Genomic DNA, 27,252 nt, shown 5'->3' with positions numbered 1-27,252 from the left:
CCGAGTTGGGGGAGGCCAAAACAGTGAGAGGCCTGCGTACCGAAAAAAAAAAAAAAAAAAAAGTGATGATTTTGAGTTTTAGGGTAGAATACGATAATCTAAACTCTGATATCTGCATTCGTCATGGGCAAGATATATTTTTAGACTATGAACTATAGTTCCTTCAGGTTTTTTTTTTTCTGTGATAATTAATGTCTAGAAAATAAGGCTTGTAGGAAGAAAACAAGAATTATTTTTCAGACAAGCTTCCTGAAAAATGAATCATTGCTTCTTAGATTTGCTGGAAGAAATGTCAATAAATATATAGTTTGCCTTTGATTTTAGGTTTTAGAATGAAGCAAGTTTATAGAGGGTTGACTTGTTTTCCAATTGAAATTCAGTGTAATTTTGTTACGGTAATTTGATATGTCATATAAGCCAGGGGCAAAGTAGAAGGAGATGTTTTGACTGAGTAAAGTTGGCAGGCTGTGCTTTTAAAAAGGGAGCTCTGTCAAGATGAAACGATCAATAATGATGGCTTACATTTGTGTATCCTTCCTTTGCAGTGTTCTTAGAGCTTTCATGTACAGGATCTCTTTTGAGCTTCACAACTCTGAAGAGAGCACGGCCCCTGTCGTTATCTTTGTTTTATAGATAGGGAAATTAAGGCTTGGAAAGGGTGTGATGTAGCTAAGTTACAAGACAAGTAAATGATGTAATCAAAACTAAAATCTAGAAGTAAAACTGGGCTTTTGACTTCTAGTCTCCTCTCTTCTTTTCTCAATTATTATCAAAATATGTGTTCCAGATATTTCTGGATGCCATTTGTGCACATAAATGATAACAACTGATACTGATTACATCCTAGTAATTATTTTTAGGGCAAACAGTTGAAGAAATTGGACATTTTAGCCAAGTGCAAATGAGTATTAATTTCACCCAATGGAATGGGAGTGGAAATATTTATTTGGTGTTATTAGACAAAAAAATCTAATTTCATCTTTACACAAGAGAGAAGGGAAATAAGTAACATTACTGGAGAGAAACTATAACCCCTGAGGAAAGGAGAATCCAGCAAAAGGTAGAGTGCACTGTGATTCTGAGTAATGTCCTTTTAAAAATCTATAAAGAATAAATGAGGGGACGTCCCTGGTGGTTCGGTGGTTAAAAATCTGCCTGCTAATGCAGGGGACATGGGTTTGAGCCCTGGTCCGGGAAGATCCCACATGCCACGGAGCAACTAAGCCCGTGTGCCACAACTACTGAGCCCGCATGCCTAGAGCCCGCAACAAGAGAAGCCACTGCCGTGAGAAGCCCGCACACTGCAACGAAGAGTAGCCCTCACTCGCCGCAACTAGAGAATGCCCACGCGCAGCAACAAAGACAAAAAAGAAAAAGACAACAAAGGAAAAAAAAAGAATAAATGGGTTCTTGAACTTCTGGATCAAGTCATTCATTTTAAATAACCTCTCTGTTTGGCTCGCTTAAAAGAGTGCTTTTTGCTTTTGCTCTGTGGGACATGCAAAATGGAGAGGGCTTCATGTAAAGCAGTTTTCCTTGCTGCGTTCTCTGGGGCCAAATGAATCATCTGATCGGTTGCCAAGTTTTCCTTCTCATTGCCTCTCTCTCCCCAAGCAATTCTCCCCTCTCTCTGATTGTCTGTACTAGATGGGCTTCTTCGGAAATGGATCTTCATTTTCTAGCTTCAATTAAGTTAGCTCCAGATTGTGGCGGTCATTCAAGTAGAAGACAGCTGAGCCTAGAATATTAACAATTCTCTGCTGATGAGGGAGGTTAGATTTCTAAGGAGTCTTTCTGGCAGTGCTAATTGATCTTTATGTGCCTTTTCCCAGAAGCAATGTTTTGTTTCAGCCAGATGTGCTCTTAGGTCTCAGTGCATGTGAAAATATGGCCTCCTGTATTGACATTTGGGATTTGGACAAGGTGAATCTATTTGTCAGTTGACTTAGAGAAAATTACTTTATTAATAGCTGTTGACCCAACTACCTGACGCTGTAATCAGTTCAGACACAATGAAATCTGATGACTCTTTTCCAATAGTATTTATACCGTGTACCCAACTGCTGCTAAGGGCTTCTTCAAAATCCATTCACTAGCTTCGAAATTCTGCTGCCTAAAGATACCAGTGGGGGCAGGGAGGATACCAGTAAACTGGCATTTTGACTGAAAAGATTCTTGGGAGACTTACTGAAATACCATAATAATGAAATCCCAGACTCTCTGCTGACCATTTGAATACTTGTGGTCCAGAGGTGCAGGTCTGCAGGCTGAGGCAGGTGGCACTGGGACTTGGGGTTGAATTCTCGCTCTTTCACTCATCTGCTGTCTGACCTTGAGCAGATAGCTTCCTCTCTGAGTTTGATAGCTCTGTGAAATGGGATTGCAGGTTTATTGTGAGAATTAGATGAGGTGGTATGTAGAGTACTTAACGTAGTTTCTGGCACACAGTAGCTACTTACTAAATGGAACGGTACTGCACCTGGCAATGTGACAGCGTATTAATGTTTCAATATCAATAAACATTCAAATTTTTGAAGATTTATTTAATACAAGGAGAAATCTAGAAAATGTTTAGGTTTCCAGCATTAGGAAGGCTATGAAGAAGTTTTAAAAAGGTGGCGATATCGTGGTGAAATTATTAAAGTCCTGTCAGCGAAGACGCGATTACGGTAATGCATTTGTTTGTAGGCTTAAAAAGTTGTAATGTAGGGACTTCTCCGGCAGTGCAGTGGTTAAGACTCTGCGCTTTCACAGCAGGGGACACGGGTTGGATCCCTGGTCAGGGAACTGAGGTCCTGCATGCCATGCGGTGTGGCTAAAAAAAAGAAAAAAAGTTGTAGAGCAGAAATCATATATGATAGCAGTTGTTGCATTTATTGAGTGCTTATATGGGCTAAATCTCATTTTACTCTTCACAGTAACTTTCTGATTTAGTGCTCAATTATCCTCATTTTGTAGATGAGGTTAAATTGTGTTAGAAACCACTCTAACCACAGACCCGTGCTTCCCTAAATGGGGAATTTGACCCCTTCGTTTGGTCTGCGCCAGGGGTCAGCAAACCTATCCTGTAAGGAACCAAATGATAAATATTTTGTACTTTGTGGGCCATATGGTCTCTGTCCCAGCTACTCAGCTTTGCTGTTCTAGGGTAAAAGCAGCTGTAGGGGGCTTCCCTGGTGGCGCAGTGGTTGGGAGTCCACCTGCCGATGCAGGGGACACCGGGTTCCTGCCCCGATCCAGGAAGATCCCACATGCCGCGGAGCGGCTGGGCCTGCGCGTCTGGAGCCTGTGCTCCGCAACGGGAGAGGCCACAACGGTGAGAGGCCCGCGTACCAAAAAAAAAAAAAAGCAGCTGTAGGGAATACATAAAGGAATATGCAGTAAATGAAAGAGTGTGGCTGTTTCAGTAAGGCTTTAGCTATAGACAGTAAAATTGAATTTGATATAACTTGTGCATGTCATAAAATATTATTATTCTGATTTTTTTTAACCTTTTAAAAATGAAAAAACCATTCTTAGCTTATAGGCAATATGGACATAAGCAATGGGCCGAATTTGGCCCAGAGGCTGTAGTTTGCAGACCCCTGTGCTGAGTCACAAGATAATGATGTTTCTTCCTGGACAGTCATATTTATTCATATTATGAATATTATTATAAGACAGAAGTGGGGTTTTTGTTAAAATAGAGCCAGTAATAATGTAATGTAGAATGCAAAGTTAAATTAATTTTCAGGGTAAAACTTGAGGTTCTAAAGGTAGAGTAATGTAGATGGTTTCTTTGGGCTATACTTCCCCTCCTTTCCCTATGAAATCACTCTCTTCGGCTGTTAGAGGCACTTTGATGGAAATATTGCCTGAACAAACCGACATAAACATCAGTGTGCCAATAATAGATTATTAGATATAAAATTAGACTTTAAAGGCTATTTATATGTCCGTAAGTTGGAGGGAAGTAATGACTAGTGACTGGTTCTGTGACATCACAAAAGTAAAACATGGGGTATGGGAAGCTTTCCTGTTTCACTACCCTTGTCTCTGATTTACAGCTGCTGTTGTAATTACTAGTTATGTTTATAATTATAAATGTATAATTACTCATACTCTTTTACTCTCAAAAATGTCTGGTTTGGAAAAGAAGGTTTTTTTGATACCCTACCTTTGAGGCGACTTGTTGACAGTTTGTGTATATCCTGGAGTTCTGTGCCTATGGACATCACACATCTTTTTTTTTTTTTTTCCCCACTTAGAAAAATATAATCTTTATATACTGAAAATACAGTATATATACTGTACCTTATTTATTTATTTATTTATTTATTTTGTGGTACGCGGGCCTCTCACCGTTGTGGCCTCTCCCATTGCGGAGCACCGGCTCCAGACACACAGGCTCAGCAGCCATGGCTCACGGGCCCAGCCGCTCCGCGGCACGTGGGATCCTCCCAGACCGGGGCACGAACCCGTGTCCCCTGCATCGGCAGGCGGACTCCCAACCACTGTGCCACCAGGGAAGCCCTGTACCTTATTATTATTATTTTTTTGTACCTTATTTTTAATAGCTATATTGAGGTATAATTTACATACTGAAAAATACACCCATTTTAAGTATGCAATTCAGTAGTTCTTAGCGTATTTGCAGAGTTTTGCAACTATTACCAAAATCTATTCTTAGAACATTCCCATCATACACACACCCCCACCAAAGAAACCTGCCCATTTACAGTCATTCCCTTGTCCCCTCCCCTACTCCTAGCCCAAGATAGCCACTAATCTACTTTCTGCCTCTACGGATTTGCCTGTTCTGGACATTTCATATAAGTGGAATTGTATGATATGTGGTATTTTGTGACTGGATTCTGTGACTTAGCAAAATGTTTCTGCAGTTCATTCATGTTATTATGTGCTGCATATATCAGTACTTCATTCCTTTTTATTGCTGAATAATATTCTCTTGTATGGCTACACCACATTTTGTTTATCCATTCAGTTAATTGATGGGCATTTGAGTTGTTTCCACTTTTTGGCTATAACGAGTAGTACTGCTATATGACCGCTCGTGTCCAAGTCTTTGTGAGAACATATATTCTCACTTCTCTTTCGTATATATCCAAGTAGGGTTGTTGGGTCATGTGGTGACTCTGTTTTACAGCTTGAGGAACTATCAGACTGCTTTCCAAAATGGCTGCGGCAGTTTATGGGACCACCAACAATGTATAGCAGACTCCAGTTTCTCTGCATCTTCACCAATACTTGTTATTGTCTGTCTTTTTCATTATTGTTGTCCTAGTGGATGTGAAATAGCATCTCATTGTGGTTTTGATTTGTTTCCCTGACGGTGAATAATATGAAACTTTTTTTTTAATTAATTAATTTATTTATTTTTGGTTGCATTGGGTCTTCGTGGCTGCGCAGGCTTTCTCGTCGCAGTGAGTGGAGGCTACTCTTCCTTGCGGTGCGTGAGCTTCTTATTGCGGCGGCTTCTCCTGCTGCAGAGCTTGGGCTCTAGGCGTGCGGGCCGCAGTAGTTGTGGCAGGCCGGCTCAGTAGTGGCTCGCGGGCTCTAGAGCGCAGGCTCGGTAGTTGTTGCGCATGGGCTCCGCGGCATGTGGGATCTTCCCGGACCAGGGCTCGAACCCGTGTCCCCTGCATCGGCAGGCGGATTCTTAACCACTGCACCACCAGGGAGGTCCCTATGAAGCATTTTTTTCATGTGCTTATTGGTCACTCCTGTATCTTTAGAGAAATGTTTATTCATTTACTTAGCCCAGTTTTAATTGGGTTATTTGTCTTTTTATTACTTAATTATAAGAGTTCTATATATATTCGGGATGCAAGTGCCTATCAGATAAACGTTTTGCAAATATAATCTCATCTATAGATAGTATTTTCAATTGCTGATAGTGTCATTTGACATGTGAATATTTTTTATTTTGATGTACACATAGTCCAATTAGTTAATTTTTCTATTTATTTCTTTTGCTTTTGGTGTCGTGTCTAAGAAGTCAGTGCCTAGCCCAAGCCTACAAAGATTTACTCCTGTGTTTTCTTCTAAGGGTTTCAAAGTTGTAGCTCTTATATTTAGGTCTTCGATCCATTTCGAGGTAATTTTTATGTGTGCTGTGAGGTAGAGGTCCAGATTCATCCTTCTGCATGTGGGTATCCAGTTGCCCTAGGACCGTTTGTTGAAAAACTGTTGAGCCTTTTTTTTTTTTTTAGTAAACATTTTTTATTCATTTTAATGAGATTTTCAGCTGCTTTTGTCTTTGGAGGCTTTTAAAAAGAAAACCGAATTAGGTCCACTTCAATGTCCACTGATTTTCTTTTATGAAACTTGTATGATGCTAGCAGGTTATATCTTAGCTCTGCAATAATATCTATCTTGATTTTCTGTTCTGCAGCTTTCTTTTGAATATGTTCTCTAGTTGAGGATTTGTGTAAAGAATATACTGCTGTTCTTGCCATTTCCAAAGCAGTCTTCAGAAAGGCCGTATCTGTCCCTTTATTATTTTTGGTCCCAAAGGGAGGATTCATAATTACTGTGTCAAATGACTTGGACATTCTGTTAGATAATGAGCACACATCACACTGAACCACGTCAACATCTGTTAGCTCAGACTCTTCTACATTCCTATTAAATATTTCCAGTGCGTCTTCATCTATGTCAAATCCAGCACACAGCCCTGCTCCCAGCATTGCAGTTCCGACGCTAAGCACTCCACAGCCACATCCTAGATCTGCAGCCACTTTATTTTCAATGTCATCATGTGTGTTATGAATTGTATAGAGCCTACATGCTGCAGTGTGCGGCCTGGTTGGATACTGTTCTAGAAGGAGCTTGGGCTTTTCGAATCCATCCACTTGTTGCAGGTGACTGTCTAGTTCCCTAAGCCTTAATTTCTTCACGTTTTAAAAAGTGTGCGTTGGCAGGGTTTAACGGCGCTGGATCTGCAGAGGAACCTACTTCACCTGGATCTCCCCGCCAGCTCTGATCCCCTGCCCCTTTTTCAGCGCTGCGGGCTGAGGGCCAGCCTTGGAACGCAGGGCGCGAAAAGTACACCTGGCTCAGGAGGTTCTCGCTGTCCTCCCAGCGCCAGCGGTGGGCAGAGTCCTCGGCCAGCCTTCAGCCCGCCTCCAGGGTACCCCGGGCTGAGACTGGACTGCAGTCGCTGAGGGCTCCTCACACCGTGTCTCTGCCTGAGCGTTTTTTTTTTTTTTTTTTTTCCGGTACGCGGCCCATTATGGGCCTGCAGGAAAAGGACCAAATGAAACTTCTGATACTGTAACATTCCCCACCATCATTCCGATGGATGGGAGTTTTTCACAATGTTCTTCACTGAACTCAGTGTTCTGGAACATATTACAAAACCACAGAGGCCAAATGTTTTCTCTGAGGAGTTTTTTTTTTTTAATTAATTTATTTATTTATGGCTGTGTTGGCTCTTCGTTTCTGTGCGAGGGCTTTCTCTAGTTGCGGTGAGCGGGAGCCACTCTTCATCGCGGTGCGCCGACCTCTCACTATCGCGGCCTCTCGTTGCAGAGCACAGGCTCCAGACGCGCAGGCTCAGTAATTGTGGCTCACGGGGCTAGTTGCTCCGCGGCATGTGGGATCCTCCCAGACCAGGGCTCGAACCCGTGTCCCCTGCATTGGCAGGCAGACTCTCAACCACTGCGCCACCAGGGAAGCCCCTGAGCCTATTTTTTAAACCAAAGTGTCATAGATTGCTTTACAACTCAGTACTTTAGATTCACCTTATTCTTTTTAATGACCACAAAGTATCATTTTTCATAAATTATCTTATTAATTGCTCACCTGTTGACAGACATGAATATTATGTTCAGTTTTTTTCTTTTTGAAAACAGACAGTAATCATTGTTACATCTATCTTTGTTGTTACATGTATCTTTGTATGTTTGGCCTAGTATTTTGTAAATACTATGTTTGGAGATGCAGAGTTTAAATTTTGGTTACGGCTGCTAAATTTCCCTCCAAAAAGGTTATAAAGTTTTTCTTTAACAGATTATGAATGCCCATTTTGAAGCGGAGCAATTGTCCATTCTTGTTGCTCAGTCCCTTGTATGTACAAAATTAGTACACAGTAGGCACCTAGTAAATATTTACAGATGATAAAGATGAGTGTAAAACTGAGGGGCTATTTGCAATTTGGATCAGAGTCAATTTAAGCTGATCAGGTAAGGCAAGAATATACAGTTGACCCTTGAACAACATGGGTTTGAACTAAGTGGGTCCACTTACTTGCAGATTGTTTTTCAATAAATATGTACTGCAGTACTACACGATCTGTGGTTGGTTGGTCAGTTGAATCCTAGGATGGGGAACCTCAGATACAGAGGGCCGGCTGTAAGGTTATATTCAGATTTGGACTGATTTTTGACTTGAGGAGGTTCGGCACCCCTAACCCTCACATCCTTCAAGGGTCAAAGCAGTATTCAACAGCTAACAGCAAATTGATGTATCAAAGTAGGAACAATGGTAGCCAAGATTATGTAGCAAACAGAGCATCGTTCTTTGTAGATGAAGCAAAGCTTATTGTTTGTTGAGTCCAAGATTTTCTGGCAATTGTAATAGGGAGTTGCCACAAAAACTTTATCAGAAGTATATAATAAAATAAATTTTGATTGACAAGTGCAAGAGATCTGATTAGAAAAATATAGTTGAATGTTTAATGGGACGATATGCCACCTTGGAGGTGCTACGATTATTAATCATTTGGTTCTCAAATGCATTTTGATAAAAAAATGAACAGTGCAGTGAGTTCAGATTTGAGAATGTGTTTAAAAATCATTGCTGCCAGCTTTTCTCATATAGGATAATGATCTCAGACTATTTCTGACCAGCAAACAGACTCAAAGTCTGTTATATGATATAACCAATACTACAGTATAGTTTGAAACTTTGTCCCAATGAAACACATAACTGACAGAGGAAAATAAATGAGAAAACAAAAGAACAGAGCAGAAGCCTCTATCATCCCAGCAACTGGACTGATTGTGCCTCTAAGAGATTTACCTTTCTGATAGTAGACTATGGTATGTGTTCAGCCAGTAGTGTAGGTTCTATTTTATTAAATCTGTGAAAGGTTCACTTGAGGCTTAAAACTAAAAAACAGTAACAGTTTTTTCCTTTAAAAAAATCATTTTAGGCTTACAGTAACCACTGTTGAAATTATTTCTCATAATTAGGTAAGGTAACGGGTTATTCTTTAAAATTTTCTTAATTATTTTCCATAGTCATACAGCTATAAAGTGGGGATGATAATATCTTTTACCTACTTCAAAGTCAAATCAAGGGATGATTAATCAGAGTATTTCATTAAGTCATAAGTAAGAGGAATGTTTTTCATGTACTTTTAAAATTCATTCATCACAGGACTTCTCTGGTGGTGCAGTGGTTAAGAATCTGCCTGCCAGTGCAGGGGACACGGGTTCGAGCCCTGGTCCAGGAAGATCTCACATGCCACGGAGCAACTAAGCCCGTGCGCCACAACTACTGAACCTGCGCTCTAGAGCCTGCGCGCCACAACTGCTGAGCCCATGTGCCACAACTACTGAAGCCCGTGCACCTAGAACCTGTGCTCCGCAACAGGAGAAGCCACCACAATGAGAAGCCTGCGTACTGCAATGAAGAGTAGCCCCCGCTCGCCACAGCTTGAGAAAGCACACGTGCAGCAACGAAGACCCAATGCAGCCAAAAATAAATAGTAAATAAATAAATTTATAAAGTTCATTCATCAGACATTTATTTTACGTCCTCCATATTCTAGGCACCACACGCCCTTAGTAATGTTGGTGACGTTAGAAAGTGCTGAGGTTTGTAACTTTCTTTGGTAATTTTGCTTTTCTTTTGAGTATTAGAAGTGTTTTAGGGCTTCCCTGGTGGCACAGTGGTTGAGAGTCCGCCTGCCGATGCAGGGGACATGGGTTCGTGACCCGGTCCGGGAAGATCCCACATGCCACGGAGCGGCTGGGCCCGTGAGCCATGGCCGCTGCGCCTGCACATCTGGAGCCTGTGCTCTGCAACGGGAGAGGCCACAACAGTGAGAAGCCCGCGTACCGCAAAAAAAAAAAAAAAGAAGTGTTTTAATATTTATATATTTGGCTGCACCGGGTCTAAGTTGCAGCACGTGGGATCTTTAGTTGCAGCATGTGGGATCTAGTTCCCTGACCAGGGATCAAACCCAGGCCCCCTGCATTGGGAGCGCAGAGTCTTAGCCACTGGACCACCAGGGAAGTTCTTGTAACTAGTTTCTGAGACTGAAAAGTATCATTTGTCATGTTGGGAAGCAATATTATAGTCAGTGAAGGAAGTGTTCACTCAAGTTGCTGTTAGGAAAGCCATGGGCTGTGCACAGCCTTCATTTGGCAAGTCTTTTCCTGCTGCATTCCTGGCAGGGTTAGTGTTTACTTCCTGTGGAACCACAGAAGAAGCCTGTTCAACTCCCTGCATCAGGGGCCAAATTGCAGCTAGCTGCTGGTTACAGCATCCTTATTATCTGGCACAGTGTAGGATGCAGCAAGAAGCACTCCTTTACTGTAGAGTAGCAGTGAATGTTGTTATTGGCAGCTAGAAAAAATTTTTTTTTTTTTTCAGGCTGAGAGAACTTGACAGGAATGTTAAAAGTGTAGAATAATCATGGAATCTAGCAGGTCACTGATACATTATTAAATGCTTCAAATTGTTTGGCAGCATGGTCTGTTAGGTATAGCTGTGGACCAGCAATCGAACGAGTAATGTTTTAAGGTAGGCTCTAAGTTTCTCACATGTTTGATCTTGGGCACATTTCTTTATTGTTTCATATCATCCGCCTTCCTTAGAAATACTGCATATGTAATTTAGGTGCTAGAATAAAGGACATGTAGATTTTAAGTGTACTCAGTACATGACTGTGAAATAGACATTTAGCAAAATGTCTGTTTTCTTTTTTTCCTCTAATTTCTTATTTTGAAAAAATTTAAATATGCTGGAAAGTTGCAAGAAAAGTACAGTTGATAACCTGTGCCCTTCACGTAGATTCATTGCCTTTTTAAAAAATTTATTTATTTATTTATTTATTAATTTTTGGCTGCATTAGGCCTTCATTGCTGTGCGCGGGCTTTCTCTAGTTGTGGCGAATAGGGGCTACTCTTCGTTGTGGTGCACGGGCTTCTCATTGTGGTGGCTTCTCTTGTTGCGGTGCACGGGCTCTAGGTGCGCGGGCTTCAGTAGTTGTGGCACGTGGGCTCAGTAGTTGTGGTGCACGGGCTTAGTTGCTCCGCGGCACGTGGGATCTTCCCAGACCAGGGCTTGTGTCCCCTGCATTGGCAGGCGGATTCTTAACCACTGCGCCACCAGAGAAGCCCCTGCGGTTTCTTAATCTGCCTTAATTTGCCTTTATTGACTTTGATAATTTTGAAGAGTAGACTGTTCCTCACTGCGAGTTTGTCTGGTGTTTCCTCATGATTAAATCGAGACTATGCAATTTTGGCAAGAATCCTTGGAACCTCCCTGGCGGTCCAGTGGTTAAGGCTCTGCACTTCCACTTGGCTGTCCAAAAAAAAAAAAAGAATCCCACAGACCTGATGCTGTGCCCTTCTCAGTGCGTCATATCAGGAGGAACATGATGTTGTTATCTTGCTATTGGTGATGCTAATCTTAATCACTTAGTTAAGATGCTGTCTCCCAGGTTTCTCCACTATAAAGGTACTATTTTCCCATTGTAATTAGTAATTATCTTGTGGGAAGATACTTTTTTTTTAACATCTTTATTGGAGTATAATTGCTTTACAGTGGTGTTGGGAAGATATTTTGACACTATGCAAATATCCTCTTTTTCATCGCACTTTCACCTACCAGCTTTAGAATCCATTGATGGTTCTCGCCTGCAGCAGTTATTACTGTAGTATTTCCTAATGGTGATTTTTGATTTCTATCATTCTTTTTATCTTTATTCTCTGGATTTTTTTTCCTTCTGTAAGGAAGAGCTGTCCCTTCTCCCCCATTTATTCATTCATTTATTTATTCATTCATATCATTATGGACTCATGGATGCTCAGAGAAGTGTGGCTCCCTCATACTTACTGCCCTGTTCCCGTTCTTTCATTATTTCTACCCTGTTCCCGCCCAGAAGGGTGTTCTCCTGCATGATCGCAGTGCTGTCATCGCACACAGCACGCTTCCCGTTCCTGTTCTTTGCTGAGGTGGAGCCTCATAGTCTGATATCTTCAGTGCACCAGTGATAGTCTTCACTGTGTGTATGGTGTGGTCCAGAATTCAAGGGCGATGTGTTGTGTCTCGTTTCCAGAAATCTCTTAAATTTCCTCTACTTTAACCTAGAACAGTTCTCCAGCCTTTTGCGACGGGGGGAGGATCTCTCTTGATACTGATGTTTTTGAAGAGTCTTGACAGTTGTCTTGCAGAAGTTCCCTCCATTGGGTCTGATTCCTCCTGAATAGATTTAGGTTAAACATTGTTGGCAGGAATATTACATACATCGTATTGTATTCTTCTCAGTACGTCACGTCAGGGGATACCTAATATCAGTCTGTCATATCATAGTTGCTGTATCCCATCACTTGGTTAAGGCGATGTCTGTCAGATTTCTTCATTGTAAAGTTACCTTTTCCTCTTTGTAATTAATGTACTCTGTGGGGAGATGCTTGAGATTGTGTTGAATATCCTATTTCGCTCAGTGGTTATAGCATCCGTCGATGTTTCTTGCAAAAGTCGTTTATTAAATGGTGGTTATAAAATGGTCATATTCTACTTCTGTCATTGATTCTATATTTATTAGTTGATATTAGTCTGGAAGGAAGATCTTTGTTGTGACCTTTATTTGTTTATTAGAGTCAGTATGGATTCACGGTTTCTGTTTTTAATAACTTTATGGTGTAACTCATACAGTTCACCCATTTAAAGTATACACATTTCTTATGGTTATTAGTATATTTACAAAGATGTGCAACCATCACCACAATCAATTTTAGGACATTTTCATCATCTCAAACAGCTACTCCATACCCTGTAGCTATTACCCCCCCAACTCCCATCCCCCATCCCTAAACAATCACTAATTTACATTGTCCCTAAATTTGCCAATTTCATAAAAATGGAATCATAATATGTGGTCTTTTGTGACTGGTTTATTTCACTTAGCATAATGTTTTCATGGTTCTCCCGTGTTTCAATACTTATTCCTTTTTACGGCTGAATGATATTCTGTTGTATAGATAGATATACCAGGTCAATTCATCAGCTGATGGACATTTGGGCTGTGTCTACCTTTTGGCTGTTGTGAATAACGCTGCCATAAAAATTGTTATACACAGAACAATGTAAACATACTTAACACTACTGAACTATACACTTAAAAATAGTTGAGATATTAAATTTTATCATGTGTTTTTTACCACAATAAAAAAAGAAAACAAATTTAAGTAATGTCTGTATGATAGAATATTATATAGCCATTTTATGTAATATTTTTAACACTTTTATAATAATAAAAAGATGCTTATGGTATAATCATAAGGTAAAAAGATGCAAAAGTCATACATATTTCAAATATGTAAATGTAAATAAATTTATAGAAACATTTAGAAAGATGTTTGCTGCAGTTAGTAGTGATCATCTCAAGATGATAGAATTATGAAAAAACGTTTCTTTTTCTTTATAAATTTTAATAAGATTTACGAAATGGGTATGTATTATTTTTATAGTCGATGTAGAACACATATACTATTTCAGAATTCCTTTCTATTAAAGAAGTAATATGCTGTAAAGAAAAAAATGTGTATAAGTTTTGGTGTGGGTATATGTCTTTTCATTTCTCTTGGCTATATGCCTAGGAGTAGAATTTCTGGGTCATATGGTAACTTTATGTTTAAACATTTTAAGACTGCCAGACTGTTTTCCCAAGTGTCTGCACCATTTTACATTCCCACCAGCAGTAAATGAGGATTCTGATTTCTCTGTGGCCTCACCAACACTTGTTATTATCTGTCTTTTATCATAGCCCTCCTGGTGGGTATGAAGTGGTATCTCATTGTGTTTTTTTGTTTTAATTTATTTTTTATTTTTGGCTTCGTTGGGTCTTTGTTGCTGCGCGGCTTTCTCTCCCAAGTGTCTGCACCATTTTACATTCCCACCAGCAGTAAATGAGGATTCTGATTTCTCTGTGGCCTCACCAACACTTGTTATTATCTGTCTTTTATCATAGCCCTCCTGGTGGGTATGAAGTGGTATCTCATTGTGTTTTTTTGTTTTAATTTATTTTTTATTTTTGGCTTCGTTGGGTCTTTGTTGCTGCGCGCGGGCTTTCTCTAGTTGTGGCGAGCGGGGTCTACTCTTCGTTGCGGTGCACGGGCTTCTCATTGCGGTGGCTTCTCTTGTTGCAGAGCATGGGCTCTAGGTGTGTGGGCTTCAGTAGTTGTGGCACACGGGCTCAGTGGTTGTGTCTCTTGGGCTCTAGAGCACAGGCTCAGTAGTTGTGGTGCACAGGCTTAGTTGCTCCGCGACATGTGGGATCTTCCCGGACCAGGGCTCAAACCCATGTCCCCTGCCTTGGCAGGCAGATTCTTAACCACTGTGCTACCAGGGAAGCCCCGTCTCATTGTGGTTTTGATTTACATTTCTTGATGACTAATGTTGTTAGGAATCTTTTCATGTGCTTATTGGCCATTTGTGTATCTACTTTGGAGAAACATCTGTTCAGATCCTTTGCACATTTTAAAAGTTAGGCTGTCTTTTGGTGGTTGAGTTGTAAGAGTTCTTTATATATTCTGAATACTAGACCCTTATCAGATATATGATTTGCAAATATTCTCTCTCATTTTGTGGTCGTCTTTTCACCCTCTTGATAATGTCCTTTGATGACCAGAGTTTTAAATTTTGATGAAGTCCAATTTAACTGTCTTTTGTTACACATGCTTTTGGTGTCATCTAAGAATCAATTTTCAAATTCAATGTCATGAAGATTTTTTTTTAAAATTAATTAATTAATTTATTTTTGGCTGCATTGGGTCTTCGTTGCTGTGCTTGGGCTTTCTCTCGTTGAGGCGAGCGGGAGCTACTCTTTGTTGTGGTGCGGGGGCTTCTCATTGCGGTGGCTTCTCTTCGTTGCATTGCGCGGGCTCTATGCGCACGGGCTCAGTAGTTGTGGCTCGCGGGCTCTAGAGTGCAGGCTCAGTAGTTGTGGCGCACGGGCTTAGTTGCTCTGCGGCATGTGGGATCTTCCCGGACCAGGGCTTGAACCCGTGTCCCCTGCATTGGCAGGCAGATTCTTAACCACTGCACCACCAGGGAAGTCCCATGAAGATTTATTCTGATGTTTTCTTCTAAGTTTTATAGTTGTAGCTCTTACGTTTGGTCTTTGATCCATTTTGAGATTGGTGCCCATAAACAAAGTTGGGTAGGTCGAGCACATTCTCAGAAAATTCTCTGTGTGTATTCTGCAGTAGAGCCTCGTGGGTATCTTCAGTTTAGATTGTGGCTAATCAGGAGCTGCAGAGTAGTCCAAGAGAATGGTGTTCTGTGGGCATTCCCATGGGCCACACTTGTGTGATTGATCTGTGTTCCTCAAAGATATATGTTTAAGGATTTTCCTGTACCAATTAAATAGGAAATTTTCCATGAGAAAAATGGGAGGAAAAACAGTAATTTCATTTCTTTTACTCTATAGGACTTCTTTTTGTTTTGTGTGGATTTACTAACCAGGCTTGTTTAGGCTTGCTATTCAACAACTTAGTTTCAAATGAAGGAAGGAGACTATTAGAGGAAAAAATGCAAGTTTAGTAAGATCATATTCCAGTCTGACTAGAAATGCTAGTTCAGATTTATTATAAGTACATAAAATACCTTTATTATTTCTGCTAAGTTATCATTTAAAACTAGAGCACAGAGAAAGTGTAACTTTTGATGTAGAGGAGGTATGTAAGTGCTACAGTTATATAGCATCTCTTTAGTGCCTCTTCTGTTCCGGTCAGGTGCTTTGATTATACCACCCTGTTTATGTAAACTCTTCATCTTGCCCAGGTTTGATGAAAGGAATTAGTGGTGTCAGGATAAGGCATTAAAGACACACCTGTTTTCTTCACTGTTAGAGGTCTTAAGAGAAATGTTTGAGGACTTCAGTTGTGTTTCAGATTTTAGAGTTATTGAAGAGGTTTTAGCATTTTATGGGAGGACAGAATGATTTTTTTTTCCATGCTAGAGGGTCTCACAGTTCTGGTTTAGTGAAGAGGGCCAAGTGAGTTGGAGGAAAAGCAGATTCATAGCAGTAGCTGTTGAAAATACTAATCCATTACAGTGAGTTTACTTTTTGTCTTAGTTATTTTATGTAGGACTTTTTCAAGTGTATACTAATGTTCACTGGATACTAATAATCTATCACTGTATACATAAAGCTTGGGTTAAAAATACGTGAATGAGGATTAAAAACAGTAAGTAAATCAGGAGCATATCTAGATAGGGGCCCACAAAGTCGAGGCGAAACGTATAACATATCTGATATTTTTGTCTATTTGTCACTCTTTTAAGCTAGGGAGAAAAACGAGAAGATTTATTTAACACTCAATGTTGTTGTTGCTATTTTTTAAAAAAAATTTTATTACTTATTTTACTTTTGGCTGCGTTGGGTCTTTGTTGCTGCACGTGAACTTTTCTCTAGTTGTGGCAAGCGGGGGCTACTCTTCGTTGCGGTGCGTGGGCTTCTCATTGTGGTGGCTTCTCTTGTTGCGGAGCATGGGCTGTAGGCACGCAGGCTTCAGTAGTTGTGGCACGTGGGCTCAGTAGATGTGGCTCACGGGCTCTAGAGCGCAGCCCCAGTAGTTGTGGCACATGGGCTTAGTTGCTCTGTGACATGTGGGATCTTCCTGGACCAGGGCTTGAACCCGTGTCCCCTGCATCGACAGGCGGATTCTTAACCACTGCGCCACCAGGGAAGCCCATGTTGTTGTTATTCTAAAACATAAAGGTTATAAAGGAATTAATAGCGGGGACTGTCAGAGAATCAGAATGCACCTCCACATCTGTATCTAAGGGGTTATTAAATCTGCTTACACATTAGTAGTCAGGAAGAGCCTTGGACGTCGTATACAAATTCCAGGTTTCAATGCATTATTAAAATGCATAAAACCTCTAAAATGTAGGAATGTGGTGGTTAACCATTAAACCAAAGTGCTTTGGTGTGTTTACCACAAATGCAGGAAAGCCATTCTTCCCTTTGTAGCCACGGAATTTGTCTTATTAAATAAGATTTTGTATTTATAGTTTTTTTCTGGCAATCAACTCCTAATAAAAATTTATAGTACAAATAATTGAGAACCACTTCTGCCTCGTTTTATACTTTACTGTTTCTAAGAATGAAGAGTCACAAAATCTTAAATTAGGAAATTGTCAGAAATAGAAGAGACTTTACAGAGAGCTTAAAGACATTCAGAAGGGTTTGGTTTATCAGTTGAAGACAGTCATTTGATTCCATTTTTGTGGACTTCCGTCAGTCAAGCAAATCTGTCTCCTGACGGTATTAAATCTTGTCTGTTCATCCGTACTTGCAGTCTACTGTGATGCCTGGCGCAGAGTTTTGTATTGTTTTGTTTTGTTTTTGGCTGTGGGCCACGCAGCCTGCGGGGTCTTAGTTCCCCAACCAGGGATCGAACCTGGGGCCCCCCCCCCCACCATCAGTGGAAGTGTGGAGTCCTAACCACTGGACCACCAGAGAATTCCCTGGCATAGTGTTTTATTAATTCTTTTATTGAAGAGGAAGTTACATGACTTGCTAGATCTAAAGGAAGACAGTGGCCTTAGTAAGATGCTATAGACTATCTAACTTTCTGTCTCCTAGAGCTAGCTTCAAAAAAGAAGTAGAATATATTTGATTTTTAGGTGTAATTTAGACTTTGCAAAGGGACCAGGATTAGTGTCTGTTTCTGCTGTTTCTGCGTGGCTCTCCAGGTCTGGTTCTTTATCTTCAAATTGTGAAAGATAATAGTACCTAATTCATAGGACTGTTTTGAGGAATAAATAAAAGAATACATTAAAAATACTTAGCACTGGGACTTCCTGGTGGCGCAGTGGATAAGAATCCACCTGCCAATGCAGGGGACATGGGTCCCTGGTCTGGGAAGATCCCACATGCCACAGAGCAACTAAGCCCGTATGCCACAACTGCTGAAGCCCGCGTGCCTAGAGCCCGTGCTCTGCAACAAGAGAAGCCACTGCAATGAGAAGCCTGTGCACTACAATGAAGAGTAGTCCCTGCTCGCCGCAGCTAGAGAAAGCCTGTGCACAACAACAAAGACCCAATGCAGCCAAAAATAAATAAATAAATAAATAAATAAATAAATAAATAAATTTATTAAAGAAAAAACATATACTGAGTACTCATTATATTCCAAACACAGTGCTAAGTATTTTTTTTTTTTTAATCAGTGATAATTCTGTCTTACCTTTGGTCAAACCATATAACCTCCCTGGACTAACTACTAGTCCTTCTGTGAAATGAAAGATTGAGGCTAGATAGTGCTGAATTCCCTTCAGCATTATTTCTGAAAATGCAAGACTTTAATGTAGTCCCTATTTAACTACACTTTATTAAGTAATTAATAAATATGAAAAATTGTTTAAACTCATTATATTAAGTAATTAATAAACATGAAAAGTTATTTAGAAATTGTTTAAAGTCATCAAAACCATAAATTAAATCAAGAGGCCAATTTACCTATCAAATTAGCAAATGTTTTTAACTTTTAATATTCCTTTTTTATTTAGTATAGTTGATTTACAATATTAGTTATTACAAGATAATGGCTATAATTCCCTGTGCTATACAATATATCCTTGTTGCTTATATCTTTTTAAATATTTTAATTTAATTAATTTATTTATACAGCAGGTTCTTATTAGTCATCAGTTTTATACACATCAGTGTATACATGTCAGTCCCAATCGCCTGATTCAGCACACCACCATCCCCACCCCCCCACCGCTTTCCCCCCTTGGTGTCCATACGTTTATTCTCTACATCTGTGTCTCAACTTCTGCCCTGCAAACCGGTTCATCTGTACCATTTTTCTAGGTTCCACATACATGCGTTAATATACGATATTTGTTTTTCTCTTTCTGACTTCACTCTGTATGACAGTCTCTAGATCCATCCACGTCTCAACAAATGACTCAATTTTATTCCTTTTTATGGCTACTATTCCACTGTATGTATGTACCACAACTTCTTTATCCATTCATCTGTTGATGGGCATTTAGGTTGCTTCCATGTCCTGGCTATTGTAAATAGTGCTGCAGTGAACATTGGGGTGCGTGTGTCTTTTTTGTTTTGTTTTGTTTTTGTTGCGGAGCACAGGCTCCTGACGCACAGGCTCAGTGGCCATGGCTCACGGGCCCAGCCGCTCCGCGGCATGTGGGATCCTCCTGGACTGGGGCACAAACCCGTGTCCCCTGCATCGGCAGGCGGACTCGCAACCACTGTGCCACCAGGGAAGCCCGCGTGTGTCTTTTTGAATTATGGTTTTCTCTGGGTATATACCCAGTAGTGGGATTGCTGGGTCATATGGTAATTCTATTTTTAGTTTTTTAAGGAACCTCCATACTGTTCTCCATAGTGGCTGTATCAGTTTACATTCCCACCAACAGTACAAGAGGGTTCCCTTTTCTCCACACCCTCTCCAGCATTTGTTGTTTGTAGATTATTCATTTACTTGTTTTTTGGTCACATTGGGTCTTCATTGCTGCACGCGGGCTTTCTCTAGTTGTGGCGAGCGGGGGCTGCTCTTCCTTGTAGTGCGCGGGCTTTCTCTATTTGTGGCGAGCGGGGGCTGCTCTTCCTTGCAGTGCACGGGCTTCTCATTGTGGTGGCTTCTCTTGTTGCGGAGCATGGGTTCTAGGCATGCGGGCCTCAGTAGTTATGGCTCGCGAGCTCTAGAACGCAGGCTCAGTAGTTGTGGTGCGTGGCCTTAGGTGCTCCGCGGCATGTGGGATCTTCCTGGACCAGGGCTCGAACCAGTGTCCTCTGCATTGGCAGGAGGATTCTTAACCACTGCGCCACCAGGGAAGTCCCCAGTATATGGTTTTAAAGAGAAAAAAATAAAATCCCCGCATGCATGGGGGTCTTTGTGCTGCCTTTTTCTTATCCTTTGGGTATTTCAGTCTCCTCTGGTCCTCTGTGGACTATATGTGGCATTAAGGATGGCATGTCCTCCTGCAGTCAGTGTGGGCAGCATCTAGAAACCCGTGCTTTCCCTAAGGTAGAATTAATTGGTTCCAAATAGTCCAAAGGACTAGACACATGGAAAAGATGAGATTGACATGGTTTTAAAAGGTTGTTCTCTTTACATGCTTTTTTTTTTTCATGTTTTTTTTAACAGTGCCTTTGAGGATGAGACCATGAAGCTCCGGCAGCTGAAACTGGATAATCAGGTGAGCAGAGTCTCCTCTCTTGAAAGATGTGGACAGCTATACTGACCATGAAGCTGATGGTCTGGACTTTGGGCTCTGGCAAGACCCACATGCCTTGAGGACATCAGCATTAAAACTGGCCTTAGATTTACAATCACTAAAATCCCTTGGCAGCTGTCATAAGAATTAGGAAAATGTTGACATTGTATTTCTGTGTAGTTAATTTGATCCTGCTGTGCCTTAAACACCTCTCTGCACTGTAATTTCATGTAACTACAAGATCTTTTCCTTATCTTAAAATGCAAATCTGAAAATGGTACTGTGCTGCTTAAAAGCCTCTGTTGTCTACAGAATACTTTTCTTCACAGCACTGGTCCCACTTTTCACTTATGCATTATTATTATCTTTTTTTTGCACTGATTTGACTTATGTTCATTTCCTCCATTAGACTAAGCTCCATGAGAACAGGAACTGAGTCTGTTAATGATGACCATTATATCAGAAGTTCCTGGCCTAGGGCTGGGCCCATAGTAGTCCTTCATTAAATGTTTGAATGAAGGAAGGAATAAATGAACAGTTTTGTATTGTTACATGATGTGATCATAATGATAAGTCAGTTTAGAACCTATACCCAACATATATTACTTCCATATGAATGTTTTCTAATTCAGGAAATTCTGTAGGTCCAGGCTGTGATGTAGGATCATTAACAATCAGTGTCTAGAGTGGTAGGTGACTAAAAATACCTCCAAAGTTTTGTCTTGCTTTTTTATGTTGCTGTTGGACCTCGTAACGGGACTTGGAGTGTAGTAAATTACTTTAAAGGTGGAATCACTACAAACTAGTTACGAGGTCTCCATGGGGACGCGCCTGGGACCATCTGGCCTCCAGGGCCCCTCCCAAGCCCTTGGTGTCCATGGTGCCTCCATGGGGCCTGTCACCAAGTCCACCGCCTCTCAGGCCACCACCTGGGAGGCCTTCTCCTGTGTGCCTGGAACGGAGCGTGGCCCAGTGGTCTTCAGGGACCCTCCGCTTCAAGGTGGTGGCAGTTGCCTTGGTGGTCAGCACCACTCAGCCTGCTCTGCCCACAGCCCTCCTCCCTGGCTGGGCTCGGCCTCGCCGCCTCTGGACGAGGCCCGGTGGTGGTGCGCACCATTCGCCCTGCCCACCTCCAGGTGTCCTGGCCCAGGGAGCCCAGCAGTAGCAGCTTCATGGACAGGCAGGCTTCCTCACAACCACTGCTGTCATCCTTTAAGGAGACTGGGGCACATTTTAAGCAAATCTGGTGTTGCACAGCAGGGTAGGAAACGGCCACAAGAGACTGCCTGCATCTCCCTGTGCAGGGCATGTGGCCTCTAAGCAGAGGAACCAGCTCGGGTTGTGCACCTGATTCTGTAAAACTGCTGCTGAGCCTGTAAAATAAACAGTTCTTTCTAGTACTGAAAAAACACATAAACACAGGAAAGAAATGAATCTGGGATCACGAGGGAAATCCTGATTAGATATAGATTTATCAGTTCCCCCGCCCCTGCCCAAGAGCAGAATAATTGCGAAGAGCCCTCTATCCTTTACATTCCATTGCACAGCAGACTGTATTTAGGGAGACATACCACAAGATTTTAGATTTTTGTTTAGATCTTTGATTTATTTTTATAAGGCTCAGGGGTACATCCCTTGCTAACATGAAATGAAATCTACCAAGTAATGAAATAAGACATAAGATTTAAATTTTGTGTAGTTTCTGAGTTTTGTGTATAGGTATATTTTCTGGATTTTTAAAAAAGATGGCCCAACTATTTTGTAATTTGTATTCTTTTCAGTGAGAATGCTACATGTGGTGTGGTATGTGTGTGGTATTTTGGAATTTGGGGATTTTGTAAGCCTTTTTGTAGTACAAACATTTTTAAATTATGGTTTTACGTAGGTAATAAAAGCATATGAAGGACTTTCCTGGCGAGCCAGTGCTTAGGACTCAGCGCTTCCGCTGCAGGGGCCACAGGTTCTACCCCTGGTCGGGGGCTACGACCCCGCCTGCTGCATGGCCAAAAAAATAAAAAAAGAATAAAAGAATAAGAATTCACATAATACAAAAAAGGTATTTGGTGAAAAGTCTTTCTCCCTCTACTTGGCTAGTTCTTTACCAGAGATAGTCAGTGAATATAAAGACATAAAATTTTATGGGAATTTTTAAAGATTCAAAGCAATCTCTTTGGACCTGATGTATACATTTTGTTGCTAAATAGTGTTTGAGAATCCTATGCGAGCCCTGAAATGCTGCCATGAACAGAAGAGCAGGGGGTCAGGGACTTCACCATCAGACGGCCTGTAGCAGGAAAGGCAGTGCCACATACTGAATGCAACACTGGGCCCAGAAGCAGACTTTGGTTCCCGTTGTAGCTGTGCCTTTAATTAGCTGTGTGATTTTAAGTAAGGGTCCTCAGATTCTGTGAACCCCAGTTATTTCGTGTGTGGAGCAAGGTCAGACTGGGTAAAATAACAGGTTGTTGGGGAGGATCTTGGAGTGTGGGAGTTAGGGCTGGGATGGATGGCGGTGCCTTGAGGAGGGCTCGGTAGCTCTCACTCTGGCCTCCAGGCTGGTAGCCTCTTGGTGGGAGGCTCACAGTCCAGGGCATGCCAGTCCCCACCCCCACCCCCACCTCTGAGGGGTACGGGGCATTCCCATCCGTGACAGTGAGTGTCAGTGGAGTTAGGAGGGGCTGGGGACCCTCCCTCTCCCCACCCCGCCTGCGGTGTGGGAATTCTGCTGTGGGAATGTCCCTGTGGTTGAGAGTTACTAGTCTGAGCTTGAGAATTAGTTTGCTGAGAGCAACCAGAGTTAATCAGTCTTGTGAGGATTGGTTCATGCTAACCAGTATCATAAGCAGTGAATCTTAGTCGGGATTAATTTATTAATTGCTAGTGAACCATATACCAGAATCATCAGGTCATCAGTTTCCCATTAGAAGAGTCTGTCTGGTGAGTTCGAAATCAGAGCAAGTGGAGTTTGTAAAATGAGCTTTATTGTAAAAATCATTGTGTGATGGTGTAATTAATTCATCTCTACTAAAGGGATGTGCCTGCCCAAGGAATGAGATACATGATATCTGGCCAGGACACTCCCTGCCTTGGATCATTCGTACTAGAGACACAAGGTGAATCCTGCTCTTCAGTTCTACTTACCTTATTTCCACAGAGACCATTTCCATTCTCTCAGTGTATTCTTTTATCATCCACTACAGTGTTATTGATTTGATTAAATTCACTTCCTTCATATCTATGCTGTTTTTCTGATAGTTCATCTTAGAATTGAATGTTTAAAAATCCTAGACTTTCAGATAATTTACACATGGCTGTTTTTGTCCTATACAGATTTTTGAACAGCTTTATTGAAATGTAATTCACATATTATTAATGCTCAGTTACAGTGTACAAATGATTTTTAAATCTTGTGTAAGTGGAATCATACAATATACAGTCTTTTGTGCCTGGCTTCTTTGGCTTAGCAAAGGGCTCACCCATGTTGTAGCATGTATCAGGAATTCATTCCTTTTTACTATTGAATACATTCTGTTTCTCCATTCATCAGTTGATGGACATTTGGGATGTTTCCACATTACAAATTATGCTTCTCTGAGCATCTGTGTACAAGTTTTTGTGTGGACGTGTTTTCATTTCTCTTGGGTGATCTACCCAAGTATAGGTATACCAAGATATACCTAATATGCCTTGGGTAATAGGAGTGGCTTTGCAGGTCATATGGTAACTCTGTGTTGAACATTTCAAGGGACTGCCAGACTGTTTTCCACAGTCACTGACCATTTTACACTCCCACCAGCAGTGTATAAGGCTTCCAGTTTCCCCACTTTCCTGCCAGTACTTATTACTGTCTGTCTTTGATTAGAGCCATTTTAGTGAGTCTGAAGCAGAGTCTCATTATAGTCTTGACTTGCATTTCCCTAATGACTAGTGATGTTGAGCATTTTTAGTGGCCATCTGTATGTTCTCTTTGGAGAAATGTCCATCCAGATCCTTTGCCCGTTTTTAAACTGGGTTACTTTCTTTTTGGTTTTGAGTTGTAAGAGTTCTTTATACAGTGTAGACCCAAGTTCTTTATCAGAAATATTATTTGTAAATAATTTCTCCAATTCTGTGGGTTGTCTTTTTACTTTTTTGATGGTATCATCTTCAGCCCAAAATTTTTATCTATTTTTTCTTTTGTCACTTGCACTTGGAGTGTCATCTAAGAGATCATTGCCTAAACGAGGTTACAAAGACTTGCTCCTGTGGTTTTTTCTAAGAGTTTTACACTTTCCATGATCTGTTTTGAGTTAATCTTTTTATATGGTATGAGGCAGGGTCCAAAATCACTCTTTGCATGTGGATATCCAGTTGTCCCACCACCATTTATTCCCACTGAGTATATTTTGCTTTTATTTTTACTACTGTCGCTAGATACTCATATTTTCAGGGTATGTGACACCTTAGCTAGCTCCAGAGTGTAAAGATTTTCAGACTATTTCAGGGATGTTACTCAGACAGGAATGCACGTTAGGTGGAGAGCGTTTATGCCATCTGGCGGTCAATGGATTAAAGTATAGCACAGTCCCTTTGGGCTGGGTCCCCATCTATGGATATGTATACTTCGAAGGGAGGCAGCCATCAGTGCGTCGAATCGGTACTTAAAGAAGTCTGATTCAGGGACTCCTGGCGGTCCAGGGGTTAGGATTCGGCTCTTCCACTGCAGGGGCCCGGGTTCCACCCCTGGTCAGGGAACTAGGATCCCCAGAGCCGTTTGGTGTGGCCAAAAAAGCAGTCCAATTTTGGGCTTCCCTGGTGGCGCAGTGGTTGGGAGTCCGCTTGCCGATGCGGGGGACGTGGGTTCGTGCCCCGGTCTGGGAGGATCCCACATGCCGCGGAATGGCTGGGCCCGTGAGCCATGGCCGCTGAGCCTGCGTGTCTGGAGCCTGTGCTCCGCAACAGGGAAAAAAAAAAGTCCAATTTTAAACTTTTAGTTCCATCCTCCCATGATCTCTCTTTGTGTGCCAGGAAGGTTGATTATTTTTAGCCAAACTGATAGACCTCTGGCAACCATTGTGATCTTGGTGGTTGTACCTGCGGTTACACAGGTAATGTGTGTCATAAAGTAACCAACCCATTATCTCTGGGAGTCCTTAGAAAATTGAGAATCAGTGGAATCTCAAGCTATCATTAATTTGAGGCTTGCATGGGATTTATTATTTTATTGGATAGAGTCCTTTGATAGAAACCCCCCCCCCAAATATAATCTGCTTTATTTCCCATTTATTCTGGTATTACCATTCAATATTTTGCTTCAGGGAATGATAGTAGGACCTACCAGCAGATTCTGGAGAAGACGGATTCTTTGAGTTATTGCTCAGTTTCCAGGGAGCTGGGAAGTTTAAAGGTTTAGTTTATGTGACACTTAAAAGTCCTGAAGTCAACATTTTTAATTGTATTTAGGCATCAAACAGTCACCTTTGGCTCTTTCCCGACTGCCCTGACCTTCCCCTTACAAAGGTAAGGAGCCCTTTATTTACATAGCCTCATCTAAAGCACTCTTAGCTTTTCAGCGAGGGTAAAGCATAAATAAGTGACACCATTACACTGGAACTCGACCACATCTCTCCTCCTCCGTCCAGATTATGTGAGGGTGATTAGAATACGCTAAGTTAGGTCCTGGTTCTTACCAAGATGGCAGTTTGCCCATTTGTGGGTATTTTGTGTGTTTTTTTCTTATTTACAAACTTGGACAATAGGAGGGTACATTTAGTGCAGTAATGTAGCAGCTGTGTCCCTGAGGTTCACAGTTTGAATCTAGAGTTGTTTTTTCTTAAGTTGTTGATCTGAATGGGTGTGACTAGCGTTGACATGGATAGAGTAGGGCTTCACCAGACACCTTAATAGGATAACTGTGGCCACAGATCTAGTCTACCCTTTGCAGGTCTCAGAACTTGGTTATGTCAGTGAGCCCAGATGTAACGTGACATCTAGCTCTTTGGTTCTCCTTTTCTAGACCACAGGCAGCATTGTCCTCTGGAACAGACGCACACCAGTCAAACTTACAACACTCAGTCATGAAGCAAGATGCCAGTTTATTCATTTACAGTGAGGACTCTGTAATCTTGCCCTGTGTATTCATTGCTACTGTTTATGATGCTCTGTTCTTGGGAAGAGCAAGAAGTTAGACTGAAAATGAGAAGGCTGATTGGTAAGCAAGGAGTCAGAGGAAAGAGAAGGAGATAGTCCTGAGGGCTCGCTCAACAAGACCATGAAGAAGCCTTGGATAGTTTCCTGTCCTCAGAGAGAGGGAGCTTTCCCAGTAGATAGGGTGCGCTTGTCTGCCAGAGTCAGTATCTCTCTTTCTTGGACAGGATGGACATATTCTGTCAAATTCTTGCTCTTTGGCTGCTTTTTTCTAGACCACAAGCAGAATGCTCCTTTTCTGTACAACAGTTTTTTATTTACATATGTTAATAAAATGGATTCGCTGTAGCTCGTGTTCTTGTTTCATCAGTTGTTTCACAGTTATTTTATTTTTTATTGTTTTGGCCGTAGCACGCGGCATACAGGAACTTAGTTCCTGGACCAGGGATCAAACCCGTGCCCCTGCAGTGGGAGAGCGGAGTGTTAACCACTGGACCTCCAGGGAAGTCCCAGTTGTTTCACAGTTATGAGACTATTTGAGGCTAAACAGCTATGGCCACATGGATAATATGCGACAGTTTCTCATGTCTTTATACTTCGTGTTTACTTACCATCTCTTTCAGGCATTTAGTTTACCTCTTATCCATTATACAGACTTCTTAGTTGCTAGAAGAATCTTATCAGCAA

At 41.4% G+C, this 27,252-nt stretch overlaps 1 protein-coding gene across 1 annotated transcript in view; it reads left to right on the top strand.

The window, feature by feature from the left end:
• The window catches only part of TULP3 (TUB like protein 3), a 46,262-nt gene that overhangs the window by 3,086 nt on the left and 15,924 nt on the right, over positions 1 to 27,252 (top strand). Inside the window, 1 exon segment of the mRNA XM_007469453.1 lies at positions 20,370 to 20,421. Within this exon segment, the coding sequence (XP_007469515.1) occupies positions 20,370 to 20,421 (52 nt within the window).

This window comes from Lipotes vexillifer, unplaced genomic scaffold, assembly GCF_000442215.2.
Source record: "Lipotes vexillifer unplaced genomic scaffold, Lipotes_vexillifer_v1.1 scaffold395, whole genome shotgun sequence".
Classification (NCBI taxonomy): domain Eukaryota; kingdom Metazoa; phylum Chordata; class Mammalia; order Artiodactyla; family Lipotidae; genus Lipotes; species Lipotes vexillifer.
Note: the sequence above shows the minus strand (reverse complement) of the source record. Positions and strands in the feature narration are given on the sequence as shown.